This window comes from Sciurus vulgaris (genome assembly GCF_902686455.1).
Source record: "Sciurus vulgaris genome assembly, chromosome: 19".
NCBI classification, from domain to species: Eukaryota; Metazoa; Chordata; class Mammalia; order Rodentia; family Sciuridae; genus Sciurus; species Sciurus vulgaris.
Window position 1 is genome coordinate 9687564 of NC_136480.1, and position 14443 is coordinate 9702006.

The 14443-nt window shown below is 42.9% G+C and overlaps 1 protein-coding gene across 5 annotated transcripts in view; it reads left to right on the plus strand.

The window, feature by feature from the left end:
• Positions 1-14443, plus strand: part of SRGAP3 (SLIT-ROBO Rho GTPase activating protein 3) — a 257580-nt gene that overhangs the window by 216982 nt on the left and 26155 nt on the right. For 3 of the 5 annotated variants that reach the window (XM_079122072.1, XM_079122074.1, XM_079122075.1), the window contains 3 exons: positions 144-174; positions 1135-1195; positions 3014-3091. In XM_079122072.1, coding sequence (XP_078978198.1) covers positions 144-174; positions 1135-1195; positions 3014-3091 — 170 coding nt within the window. The remainder of the gene's footprint in view (positions 1-143; positions 175-1134; positions 1196-3013; positions 3092-14443) is intronic. The other 2 variants (XR_013760829.1, XM_079122073.1) reach the window with 1 other exon arrangement.

A 14443-nucleotide genomic window follows, 5' to 3' on the forward strand; every position in this document is an offset into this window, starting at 1 on the left:
GCAGGCCCCACGGACCTTTGCTGGCTGCCATTGCATTTCGACATTCACGGACTCTGAAGGATCTGCTTACTCTAACTGATCTTATTCCTGCATAATCTTTTCTTTTTCTCCTGCTCTGCTGCCTGTTTATTTTTTGTTATCAGAGGAAGAAGAAATGCTCGAACCAGGAACCAGGTATTTACTAGAAAGGCCTCTGAGCCCCTTGCAACTGGATGGAATCTGTCTTAGATTTGACTTGCAGAGCAGAGCCCACTTACCTGTTGCCACTGGGTCCGTCTCCTTTCCTCTCCCAGCTGTACTTCAGCAAGGACAGAACTGACCGGCAGGGTGTGGAGGAGCCAGGAGCGCATCCAAATCCATGCTGCCTTTACAAGAGCATATTGCATATGCTTTCTCGTCCCCTCACCTTCTGAGGAGGCTGGCAACATCATTTAACCCCTTTTAAAGAAAGTTTAGAACAAATTCTGTGTTCTTTAAATGACCCAAAATAATAGAGAGGTCAACTGGTTTTGAACTTAAAAGGAAATTGCCCCTTGCCCAGCCATTGATGGTGTGGATGGGTCTGCAGTCTCAATGTTCATGTCTGACTGTTTAGCTTGTAATGTCTGGAACTAGCCTTCCCTTCTTAGAGCTCAGAAGAACCCAAGGGGGCCGGCCCTGCTTCCCACAGGGCGTGTTCGTCTTAATTCTCCCATCAGGCACCTCAGTGATGGGACAAGGCCTTGATCTTGCCTTTGAATCCAGGAGCACTGGGAGGAGGGTTGGGTTGGAGCAAAGTGGAGGGGGAGGCAGAGCAACCTTCAGGGTCAGACTCCAGCCCCCTCCACAGGGCAGATTCCCTCTCCCATGCCCTAGATGTGCCTGTCACATCTCCTGAGCCCAGATTCCTTGCTGGCTGGGTAAGAAGACAGAGCATTTCTTTCAGATTATCATAGCTATGCTTTATTCTCTACTAACTGAGGATTCTTTATTGTAATTATCATGGAGACTTTAGGATTAGCACTTCCTTGCTTATTTTCCTACTAATCCAATGGTACTAATATTCTGGCTTGAGTTGATAATTTGTGTTTGCAGTGTCTTCTTCCAGTGGTGGTTGCCAAGCCCAATAAAACTCACATTTTTTGTTTTCTTAAGGATTCAGGACAAGCTATACCACTTGTAGTTGAGAGCTGCATCCGATACATCAATTTATATGGTAAGATCAATCTTGGGTCAGTATTTTCATCTCTTTGCCGAACAGGTGCTAGACTGTTCTGGTAGGAAAAGAGATTCTAATTCGTCTTAGAAGACTTCCTGTCACCATTCTGCTTCCAATGAGGAAAATGCTCCAGGGAACAGCTGTTGTTTTGAGTGCTGACTTTGGAGCCTGTGTGTCATGGTGGGATAGGAGATAGTGGTGAGGGACCCAGAACTTAGGATAATGAGGGAACAGGGACGGAGGAGACAGGAGGACTATTTTAGTTCGTTTTTTGCTCCCACTCAATCTCAGGGTCAGTAAATCAGTTAATACTACTAAATTGTAAGCCTCATGGAGGAAACAGTGTCTGAGGTTTGGTAATCATTTGTCATGAGAAGGTAACTTTTGTTTATACACTTACTCATTCCTCCAAAAATATGTTTATTGAGTATATAACAGGCACTGTTTTGGACAGTAGAAATAGAAATGTAAACAAGACATATATGATGTCTGCCCTGGGGAGTTTGCATTCCCAAATAAAAGGGCAAGGAAATTAATGGCAGAAAGATAAACACAGTCATCCCTCAATATCCAAATCCTGCAGATACCAAATCCACAGATGCTCAGATCCATTAGATAAAATGGTGTAGTATTTGCATACACCTCTTGTAGACTTCAAGTCATCTCTAGGTGGCTTATCATAACTCATACAAGGTGAATGTCATGCAAATAGTTGGCATATTCTATTGTTTAAGAATAACCACAGGAAAAAAAATCTGCACAGGTTTGGTACAGGCATATTTTTTTCTCAAAAGCTTTCAATCTGCATTTGGTTGAATCAGTTGATGGGGAAGCTGTGCATACAGAGGGCTGACTGTAATGAAATCACAAGTACTGATAATGCTATGAAATTCACCAAAGGGGATAGAGAATGGTGTGTGTGTGGCGGGGGGGTGGTGCTGCTTTGGCTAAGGTAGTGAGAGAAGACCTCTCTGAGGAGGTGATATTTGAAATCCATCCCAAATAAATAGAAGGGACAGCAGCTCAGTGACCTGGTGGAGAGGTTGGAGAATGGAAAGGCCTAATGTGGGAAGCAAGGTCAGCATTACTGGGTGGAGTGAGCCAGGAGGTGGAATCAGATACTTAGCTGCTAGAAATCCAGTACTGTTTAACTAAAGAGGTGGTCAGCATTTATTGAGGATATTCTGTGTACCCCCAAACTTTGACTAAATTCTGTCTTTTAAGAGTAAACACCTCCTAAACTATAACATGAATTGTTTTATGTAGAAAATGGAATCAGGGAATGAGTACGACTCTCCCCCTTCATTCCATTTAGAATGAGGCAGGTCCTTTAATCCCTCTTGTGGCACAGCCTGCTGTTACATCAATACTTTTGTGTCAGGCACCAGAGGTTCCTCTTTGTCATGGCTTTGTAGAAACATGTTTTTAAAAAGAGATTGTTTTTCCTAAGTAATTTTATCTCCCAAACTCCTTAATTCTCAGGCCAAAATGTACTCTAGAGTCTAACTCTTGGAGGAAGAAGATGTCTGGGGGTGGTAGGGGCAGTAATAGTGTTGATATAGATGTCTTTGGGCCTTTTCCTTCAAGCCCAGACGGGAGATGCCAGACACGTGGAGCAGGATGTGTCTGAGTATTTTGACTAGCGTTTGGTCTGTAGTTAATTGCACAGACCATTTCTGGGCTTCTGCCAGGAGAGCGTCATTGAGAATGGCTCTCTTGCAAAAGATGGAGGGAGAAAGACAAGCAAGGAATCCAATCACTGATACTCCCCTGGTCTCAGAACATTTATTGTTTCTTTCTCTGTGTGTTTCTTAGGACTCCAGCAGCAGGGGATCTTCAGAGTACCTGGATCTCAGGTTGAAGTGAATGACATCAAAAATTCTTTTGAAAGAGGTGGGTGCAGAGTGGCTCTCTTAAATTTGTGGCTGAGGGAAGCCAGGGTGGGGTGTTGACAACATTTTAGAAACTGGCAGCATGTGGGATTCCTCGGTTTGCTCTGACTTGTGTGAGCTGATCATCTACATCTCTTCCCATCTTCAATTCTGTGGCTTCTCTCTGGGAGCTGGAAATCAGCCATGGCTAGAGTGTTTGTACCATACCACAAAACTGGCAAATGCCAAAATCTTTTTGTTTCCCTCCAGCTACTAACAGCTTCCCTGTTCTGAAAATTCAAACTCTAAAATGCCCCAGAATCCAAAATGTTTTGAACACTGACATGACACACAAGTGAAAATTTTTCAAACCTGAGCTCATGTGCTGGTTTACAGTCAACATGGAGTTATGCTGAAAATAAAATCTGTAATTTGGCTGGATGTGGTGCCAGTGGCTGCCTAGGACCCATAGGGTATATGTATAAGGTATATATGAAACCCAGATTTCGTGTTTAGACTTAGGTCCCATCCCCAAGATATCTCATTATAAATATGCAAATATTTCCAAATCTGGAAACATTCAAAATCTGAAACTCTTCTGGTCCCAAGAATTTTGGATAAGGGATGCTCAATCAACCTCTACAATTCTTGTGACTGACTTTCTCCTCAAAAAAAAAAAAAAAAAAAAAAAGGAGACTTGTGAGTCTGTAAAGGATGCTGTGTTTTAGAAAAGTCAGAAGAACATAGATAACACTGAGTGACTTTTAGAATAGTCCAATTCTTCATTTTATAAAGTTTTTGGCAAGCCATGCCTTGGGAGGAAGAGACCACTTTTCCTTCACCCCCAACCTACTTGCCGCTTTGATTAGCCGAGGATATACATGTTTATTAGAGGTGCACTGTTATATGCCTGTAATTTCAGTGACTTGGGAGGCTGAGGCCAGGAGGACCACAAGGTTGGGGCCAGCCTCAGCATCTCAGCAAGCCCTGGTCTCAAAATAAAAAATAAAAAGGGTTGAGAATGTGGATCAGTGGAAAAGCTACTCTGGGTTCAATCCCTAGTATCAAAAAACAAAAACTAAAAACACACATACAAAAAAAGAGGAAGAAATAGAAGGAAAGAAAGAAGGGAAGAAAGAAGACAGAGAGGGGAAAGGAGGGAGGGAGAGGGAGAAAGAGAAAGAAAGAGAAATGATGTGGCCACCAAGACAGGATACCTTTGATATTTTGGGGGGTGCAGGCATATCCTCTGATGGCCTCAGAATTCCTGAGGAGGCAGGCGGTGAGAGATACTGTCCTGCGAAGGAAGGACTCACTGGGTTAAGAAAAACTGTTCTTACTCCTTGGCCTTTGGCTATGCTGTACTTGTTTTGCTGTTTTGGTGGGATAGGAAGCACTAGCAAGTTCATATCCTTATCTCCAGGGAGGACAGAAGCGTTCATACATAGGTATCCCAGACAGTATCTCTGCTCCCAGTTTTCTAACATTTTGGAGAGATCCAAAGCCCACTTCATAGTCTGTCTCATCTCAGTGCTGATTTACTTCCTTATTCTCTGAATGGTTCTGATACTGATTTTGGTCTGGGGAACCTGATCCCAAATCCATTTCCTAGTAGCACATCATATCCCAGTGGACAAGAGAGCACTTTTTCACCCATTCTTTCATGTAAATCTGTAGCAGTCTTCTTCTTCTTCTTCTTCTTTTTTTGGAGAGAAATGTTACCTGAAGTATTTTATTCTACTTTATTAATTTTTTTATTTTTTTATTTTTAGAGACTACATTTTGATTCATTGTGCACAAATGGGGTACATCATTTTGTTTCTATGGTTGTGCACGATGTAGATTCATATCATTTGTGTAATCATACATGTACATAGGGTAATGATATCTGTCTCATTCTACCATTTTTCATACCCCCCCTTTCATTTCCCTCTACATAATCTAAAGTTCCTCCATTCTTCTCTCACCCCCACCCCCCACCCCCAGTATATATCATCATCACTTCTCAGGCAAAACATTGGACCTTTGGTTTTTGGGGGTTGGCTTATTTCACTTAGCATGATATTCTACAATTCCATCCATTTATCTGCAAATGCCATAATATTATTCTTCTTTATGATGGAATAATATTTCATTGTGTATATATACCACAGTTTCTTTATCCATTCATCTGTTGAAGGGCATCTAGGTTGGTTCCACAATCCATTACGAATTGAGGTGCTAAACATTGATGTGACTGCTTTACTATAGTATGATAATTTTTTTTTATTTCCCTTCCGCCCACCCCCCACCCCTCTTTTCCCTCTATACAGTGCTTCCTTCCTCCATTCGTGCCCCATCCCTAACCCTAACTCTAACCCTAACACTAACCCTTCCCTCCCCCCATTATGTGTCATCATCCACTTATTAGTGATATCATTTGTCCTTTGGCTTTTTGAGATTGGCTTATCTCACTTAGCATGATATTCTCCAATTTCATCCATTTGCCTGCAAATGCCATAATTTTATCATTCTTTATGGCTGAGTAATATTCCATTGTATATATATACCACAGTTTCTTTATCCACTCATCAATTGAAGGGCATCTAGGTTGGTTCCACAGTCTGGCTATTGTGAATTGAGCAACTATGAACATTGATGTGGCTGTATCTCTGTAGTATGCTGATTTTAAGTCGTTTGGGTATAGGCCAAGGAGTGGGATAGCTGGGTCAAATGGAGGGTCCATTCCAAGTTTTCTAAGGAATCTCCACACTGCTTTCCAGAGTGGCTGCACTAATTTGCAGCCCCACCAGCAATGTATGAGTGTACCTTTCTCTCCACATCCTCACCAACACCTATTGTTGCTCGTATTCTTGATAATCGCCATTCTAATTGGGGTGAGATGGAATCTTAGGGTGGTTTTGATTTGCATTTCTCTTATTACTAGAGATGTTGAACATTTTTCCATATGTTTGTTGATTGCTTGTAGATCTTCTTCTGTGAAGTGTCTATTCATTTCCTTGGCCCATTTGTCAACTGGATTATTTGAATTCTTGGAGTAGAGTTTTTTGAGTTCTTTATAGATTCTGGAGATTAGTGCTCTATCTGAAGTATGATTGGCAAAGATATTCTCCCACTCTGTAGGCTCTTTCTTCGCATTGCTGATAGTTTCCTTTGCTGAGAGAAAGCTTTTAGTTTGAATCTATCCCAGTGGTTGATTCTAGCTTTTATTTCTTGTGCTATGGGAGTCCTGTTAAGGAAGTCTGATCCTAGACCAACAAGGTGAAGATTTGGACCTACTTTTTCTTCTATAATCTGCAGAGTCTCTGGTCTGATTCTGAGGTCCTTAATCCATTTTGAGTTGAATTTCATGCATGGTGAGAGATATGGGTTTAGTTTCATTCTGTTGCATATGGATTTCCAATTCTCCCAGCACCATGTGTTGAAGAGGCTATCTTTTCTCCATTGCATATTTTTGGCCCCTTTGTCTAGTATGAGAAAATTGTATTTATTTGGGTTTGTGTCCGTGTCCTCTATTCTGTACCATTGATCTACCTTTCTATTTTGGTACCAATACCATGCCGTTTTTGTTACTATTGCTTTGTAGTAGAGTTGAAGATCTGGTATTGCAATACCCCCTGTTTCACTCTTCCTGCTAAGGATTGCTGTAGCTATTCTGGGGTTCTTATTCTTCCAGATGAATTTCATGATTGCTTGCTCTATTTCTGTAAGGTACGTCATTGGGATTTTAATTGGAATTGCATTGAATTTGTATCGCACTTTAGGTAGTATGGCCATTTTGACAATATTAATTCTTCCTATCCAAGAACATGGAAGATCTTTCCATCTTCTAAGGTGTTCTTTAATTTCTTTCTTTAGTGTTGTATAGTTCTCATTGTAGAGGTCTTTCACCTCTTTTGTGAGATTGATTCCCAAGTATTTTATTTTTTTCGAGGCTATTGGGAATGGGGTAGTTTTCCTAATTTCTCTTTCTGAAGATTCATCACTTATGTATAAAAATGCATTGGATTTATGAGCATTGATCTTGTAACCTGCTGCTTTACTAAATTCACTTATGAGTTCTAAGAGTTTTCTGGTGGAATTTCCAGGTTCCTCTAAATATATAATCATGTCATCAGCGAACAGGGATAGTTTGAGTTCTTCTTTTCCAATTCGTATCCCTTTAATTTCTTTGGTTTGTCTAATTGCTCTGGCTAGAGTCTCAAGAACGATGTTAAATCGAAGTGGTGAAAGAGGGCATCCCTGCCTTGTTCCAGTTTTTAGGGGGAATGCTTTCAGTTTTTCACCATTTAGAATGATATTAGCCATGGGCTTAGCATAAATGGCCTTTACAATGTTAAGGAATGTTCCCACTATCCCTATTTTTTCTAGTGTTTTGAGCATGAAAGGGTGCTGTATTTTATCAAATGCTTTTTCTGCATCTATTGAAATAATCATGTGATTTTTGACTTTAAGTCTATTGATATGGTGATTACATTTATTGATTTCCTGATGTTGAACCAACCTTGCATCCCTGGGATGAAGCCCACTTGATCATGGTGCACTATCTTTTTAATATGTTTTTGTATGCGATTTGCTAAAATTTGTTGAGAATTTTTGCGTCGATGTTCATTAAGGATATTGGTCTGGAAATTTCTTTCCTTGATGAGTCTCTGTCTGGTTTAGGTATCAGTGTGATATTGGCTTCATAGAATGAGTTTGGGAGGGTTCCCTCCTCTTCTATTTTATGGAATACTTTGAGAAGTATTGGAATGAGCTCTTCTTTAAAGGTTTTGTAGAACTCGGCTGAGAACCCATCTGGTCCCGGACTTTTCTTTGTTGGTAGGCTTTTGATGACTTCTTCAATTTCAGTACTTGAAATTGGTCTATTTAAATTGTGTATGTCCTCCTCATTCAGTTTAGGCAATTCATATGTATCTAGAAACCTGTTGATGTCCTCGAAATTTTCTATTTTGTTGGAGTAGAGATTTTCAAAATAGCTTCTAATTATGTTTCGTATTTCAATCCTGTCTGTTGTGATATTTCCTTGTTCATTCCGAATTTTAGTGATTTGGGTTTTCTCTCGTCTTCTCCTTGTTAGTGTGGCTAAAGGTTTATCAATTTTGTTTATTTTTTCGAAGAACCAACTATTTATTTTGTCAATTTTTTGTATTGTTTCTTTTGTTTCAATTTCATTGATTTCAGCTCTGAGTTTAACTATTTCCTGTCTTCTACTTCTTTTGGTGCTGGTCTGTTCTTCTTTTTCTAGGGCTTTGAGCTGTAGTGTTAGGTCGTTTATTTGTTGAGTTTTACTTCTTTTATTAAATGCGCTCCATGAAATAAGTTTCCCTCTAAGTACTGCTTTCATAGTGTCCCAGAGATTTTGATATGATGTTTCTTTGTTCTCATTTACCTCTAAGAATTTTTAAATTTCCTTCCTAATGTCTTCTGTTATCCATTCATCATATAATAGCATATTGTTTAATCTCCAGATGTTGGAATAGTTTCTGTGTTTTATTCTTTCATTTATTTCTAACTTCAATCCATTATGATCTGATAGAATACATGGTAGTGTCTCTATCTTCTTGAATTTGCTAACATTAGCTTTATGGCATAATATATGGTCTACTTTAGAGAAGGATCCATGTGCTGCTGAGAAGAAAGTGTATTCGCTCTTGGTTGGATGGTATATTCTATAAATGTCCGTTAAGTCTAAATTATTGATTGTGTTATTGAGATCTATGGTTTTCTTTGTTCAATTTTTGTCTGGAAGATCTGTCCAGTGGTGAGAGAGGCGTGTTAAAATCACCTAGTATTATTGTGTTATGGTCTGTTTGGTTTCTGAAATTGAGAAGGATTTGTTTGACATACATGGATGAGCCACTGTTTGGGGCATAGATGTTTATGATTGTTATATCTTGCTGATTTATGCTTCCCTTAAGCAGTATGAAATGACCTTCTTTATCCCTTCTGACTAACTTTGGCTTGAAGTTCACATTGTCTGAAATGAGGATGGATACTCCAGCTTTTTTGCTGAGTCCATGTGCATGGTATGTTTTTCCCCATCCTTTCATCTTTAGTCTATGAGTATCTTTTTCTATGAGGTGAGTCTCTTGTAGGCAACATATTGTTGGATCGTTCTTTTTAATCCAATCTGCCAGTCTATGTCTTTTGATTGATGAATTCAGGCCATTAACATTCAGGGTTATTATTGAGATATGATTTGGTTTCTTGGTCATTTGGTTCATTTTTAAAATTTTATTTATTTATTTGTTTGACACAACTTGGTTCCTCCTTTATTTGACAATTCCTTTAGCATAATTCCTCCCTTTGCTGATTTGCTTCTCTGTTTTTCATCTCTTCCTCATGGAATATTTTGCTGAGAATGTTCTGTAACGCTGGCTTTCTTTTTGTAAATTCTTTTAGCTTTTGTTTATCATGGAAGGATTTTATTTCATCGTCAAATTTGAAGGTAAGTTTTGCTGGGTATAAGATTCTTGGTTGGCATCCATTTTCTTTCAGGGCTTGAAAAATGTTGTTCCAGGCCCTTCTACCTTTAAGGGTCTGGATTGAAAAATCTGCTGATATCCGTATTGGTTTCCCCCTGTATGTAATTTGGTTCTTTTCTCTCACAGCCTTTAAAATTCTGTCTTTATTTTGTATGTTAGGTATTTTTATTATAATGTGCCTTGGAGTGGGTCTGTTGTAATTTTGTGTATTTGGAGTCCTATAAGCCTCTTGAACTTGATTTCCCATTTCATTCTTCAGATTTGGGAAATTTTCTGATATTATTTCATTGAATAGATTGTTCATTCCTTTGGTTTGTTTCTCTAGGCCTTCCTCAATCCCAATAATTCTTAAATTTGGCCTTTTCATGATATCCCATAGTTCTTGTAGATTCTGTTCATGATTTCTTACCATTTTCTCTGTTTGTTCAACTTTGTTTTCAAGGTTAAATATTTTGTCTTCAATGTCTGAGGTTCTGTCTTCCAGGTGTTCTATCCTACTGGATATGCTTTCTATGGAGTTATTAATTTGGTTTATTGTTTCCTTCATGTCAAGGATTTCTGTTTTTTTTTTTTTCATTATCTCTAACTCTTTATTGAAATGATCTTTTGCTTCCTGTATTTGCTCTTTTAACTGTCGATTGGTGCAATCATTCAATGACTGCATTTGCTCTTTCATCTCATCATTCAGTGCGTGCATTTGCTCTTTCATCTCATTGTTTGCTTCCCTGATCATTTTAATTATGTACATTCTGAACTCCTTTTCTGTCATTTCTTCTGCCATGCTGTCATTGGGTTTTATTGAATTAACATCTAGATTTGTTTGCGGCATTTTCTTTCCTTATTTTCTCATATTGTTCAGGTATCAGTGGACCGCTGAGATATTGCAGATTTCCTCTATTGACTTACAATGTCCTTGAAGATTTCTATATATATCCCCTCTTAGCCTTCAGTAGGTTGAAGTCTTGGAGGAAGTTGATAGCGTGGTGCTCCACAAGGAAGCTGCCTCTCTAGGAGTGGTGGCCTTCAGGTGAGGTATATTCCCCGCTAGTGGGCAGAGGTGCCTCCACTTGTTGACCAATGGTCATCCAAAGGGGAACTAGGCTCTGGGCTGAGGCAAGTCCTGTTTGGGGGCCTGTGTCTCTGGTTTTACCGTCCTTTTGGGGAAACCTCACCCGGCAGGGGAGACTCACCCGGTGGGGAGGTCTCGCTGGTCAGTTCCCTCCTAGAGGTTCCCTCAATTTACAGCTACCGCCTGGGCTGGGCTGCCTTCCTCTGCAAAGTTCCCAGGGGCCCGGCCCTACCTCCTGGGCCTGGGAGCCTCACCCTTCGCAGATGAATCTCCTTAGGCTGCCCCTCCTCAGAGAATCTGCCCGCAGTCCTGGAACCTTCGCTCCGCCCCTAAGTGTGTCTCTGTGCGGCTCTTCCACCCAGAAGCCTCCTCGATCCTGGGACCCTCCTCTGCACCTAATCACCTGGCTATGTGGCCCCTCCTCTGAACAGCCACCTGGGGCCCCGTAAATCGCTCTGAGTCCCAGTGACCCGCCACACACCTCTTCCTCCAGACAGCCACCCAGTATTCCGGTGCGGTCACTAGGAGTCCAAGCAACTCACTACGTGCCTCCTCCCACCAACCACCCGTAGCCCTGGGCAATCAATCACTCCAAATCGAAGTGACCCGCCCTGTTCCTTCTCCTCCTCCTGGTAATCCACAGGTGTTCAGGAGCGGTCGCTCTGAGTGGCTCTGAATCCACGTGACCCACTGCATGCCTCCTCTTGGCAACCGCCCGGAGCTCTGGTGCGGCCTCTCGAGACCAAGCGACCCACCACGCTCCTCCTCCAGGCAGCCCCCCTGTGTTCAGGAGCGGTCGCTTTAAGTCCAAACAACTCACCACTCGCCTTCTCCTCTGAGCAGCCGCCTGGAGCTCTAATGTAGTCACTGCAAGTCCAAACGACCCACCGCGCTCCTCCTCCTCCTCCTCCTCCGGGCAGGCCCCGGTGTTCAGAAGTGGTCTGAGTCCAAACAGCTCACCGCGTGACTTCCCCTCTGGCAACCGCCTACAGCTCCGGTACAGTCACTCCGAATCCAAGCGGCCACACTCCTCCTCCTCCTCCTCAGGGCAGGCCCCGGTGTTCTGAGTGCACTCAACTCTCCTCGCCGCTCCTCCCCTGGGCAGCCACCGGAGCCCCAGTGGTTGCTCCGAGTCCCAGCGCTGTGCTGAGCAGCCTCCTTTACGACGGGCTCCCAGTTTTCCGAGTTCACTGCTCCAGCGGGGGGAGGGGCGTCTCACCGGCAGCTCTACTTCACAAAGTTCCCTGCGTTCCGGGACCACCGTCCCTTCCGGGACGCCTCCCCAATGGGAGAGACTCACCTGGATGCTTTGAGTTGGTCCCAAGTCTCTCAATATCTCCTCTTTTGAATCCTGAGTCCTGGAGCAACATGAAATGCAGCCACTCTCTAGGCCGCCATCTTGAAACCTCTAGTATGATAATTTTAAGTCCTTGGATATAAACCAAGGAGTGGGATTACTGGGTCAAATGGTGGATCCATTCCAAGTTCTGAGGATTCTCCACACTGCTTCCAGAGTGGTTGCACCAGTTAGCAGTCTTGGGAGGGGGATGGTTTACCCCTGTGGCTATGCTCTGAGCAGGTTTCTCCCTGAGGTCCCACCTACAGAATTCTCTTTACCTCACTTTCCCTGAAGGAGCTGCCTCTCAAGCAAACCCCCTGCATCCCAGTCCTGTCAATCACATGCTAAGATTGTCTAGCTGGAGTGGAGGAAGCATTCTTCAACCCCTACCCACAATTGGACTTCTGCAGCCCTTGCACTCTGGCTTGGAACCAGGTGTCAAGAATGTGATTTGGCTGGAAGTGGTGCCCAGTGACCTCCTAAGGGCCAGGGGACCTTCTGCTCTGGGGTCCACACCAGGATCATGGGCGCTTAGGACAGAGAACCCAGAATCATCCTGTCTGGGGTTCTCTAAGGTATTTATTCAGTCCCTCAGCAAGCATGCATTGACCCCTTCACGGAGTATTGTTGGGGTAAACACCAGGCAGCATCGGAGACCCTTGCCTGACTTGGATGGACAGAGGAGGAACAGCAAAGCCAAGGAAGCCTTCTCTTGGAGGAAGACCCTAAACTGAGGCCTAAGGAGAAGGAGCCAGGGGAAGCAAGGGCTTTCCAAGCCAAGGGAACAGCCTGTGTAAAGGCCAGAAAGCACAAGGCACCTATTGTTCATGTTTGCCTTCACCTCTCAATGTCATATGACAGCCCAATCTAGAGTTTGGTCTCTTCATTTCCTTAGCAGCCTTGCTCTCCTGGGTTCATGGTAAATGAACAAAACTGTGGTCTGGAACTCTGACTGGTCCCATCCTCCTGGGCCCATCTCATTACCCAGAATTTCTCATTCCTCTTCCACAGATCTCTTGTATGAACTCCCTGCCCAGTGCCTCCACCCTAGCAGGTGCCTCACCCTCACAATTTCCTGCTTCTCCATACCCTGTAGGTAACCTTGTTGAAACAGACAGCCCTGGCCTCTCCTAGCCCCACAGGGCTGCTTTCTTTCCTTCTCGAATGTGATTGTCTAGGGTCAGCACCTCCTGTCACTTGCTTGGGTGCTTCTGCAGGGGTGATGTGTAATTGAAAAGAATTTTCTGCTCTTAACAAGCCTTGGATCCCCTCAGGCAGAGCCCAGCTGGGCAGAGATCACCTGACCCACATCTCAGCTGCAAAAAATATTTTCTCTTTTCTCTTTGTCTCACGTACAAAGTTGGCCCCTTTCCCTTTCTCCATGATTCCAAAATGAATCGCATCTCTTGCCAGCCTTGTTCTCTGTTCCACCTGAGCCCACAATAAAGCGTAGCTTTTAAAAGAATAGTTACTGGTATGTCGCTTTTAGAAAAATCTGTCGTTAGCTTTTCTGGACTTTCCAGTGCCCCGATATCTCACTTACTCTTTCCTGTTTCTTGACACTCGCCATCAAGTGCCCTGGGTCTGGCTTCTTACCTGGGTAAGCCCAGGAACATCTTCCCACCTTCCCTCCAACTCGGGTATTTTCTCTTCCTGACTCACTGCAGGTGGCTGAGCCCTGGACTGAGAGCCTTCAGGGAAGAAGGGCCAGAACTAACGGTGTGTGTATATGCATATGTGTGTATGGATCCATGTGCCTGTAAAGTCACTGTGTGAATCATGCTTAGCAGTGGGAGCTAATGGGCAATATGGAGGGGAAAAAATCCATGTGATTTTGAATCCTAAGACCACAAGCTGAAAATGGTGCAGTTTTCACACTTTGCAGGCTACTGCAGGGAGAGAGGGAGCTGAGAAGGTGGGCTTGCACTCCCTTCCTCCTTTCAGGCAACTGGGACAGCTTTGTATATTGGGATTTCAGAGGAGTTTTTTTTTTTTGTTTTGTTTTGGTTTTTTTTTTGAGGAAAACTGCAAAGCTCTACTGTGAAGGAAGGAGAGGAGGGGAGTGGATGAATGAAGGCATACATAGGCTGCGTGCAGACAAGCAGAGATAGAAATCTGAAAGTCACAGGTAGAAGAAAGAACATCTCCCAGGCGTGAAACCTGGGACTGCTGGTGTCTGCTTTTGCCTGCTTGAGTGCGGGCACATTGCTTCACCTGTCTGGGCTTTGTCTCTCCCTCAGGAGAGAAGGGTGTTGAAACCAGCCCTCCCTCAGGGTCATGCGGTGCTGTCGTGAGGATTCAGAGATGTCATTTGTCTGAATATGCTTCTTACTTGAAAAGGTCCATGTGCATATAGGCAAATATTTTTTACTGTGTTCTTTTTTCCTTCCCCATGAGGAAGTCTTGTGGAGGACAAATTTTTACCTCCTCTGGTAGGAACATCTGAGAGGTTGATCTGCAGAACATCAGTATATCTGG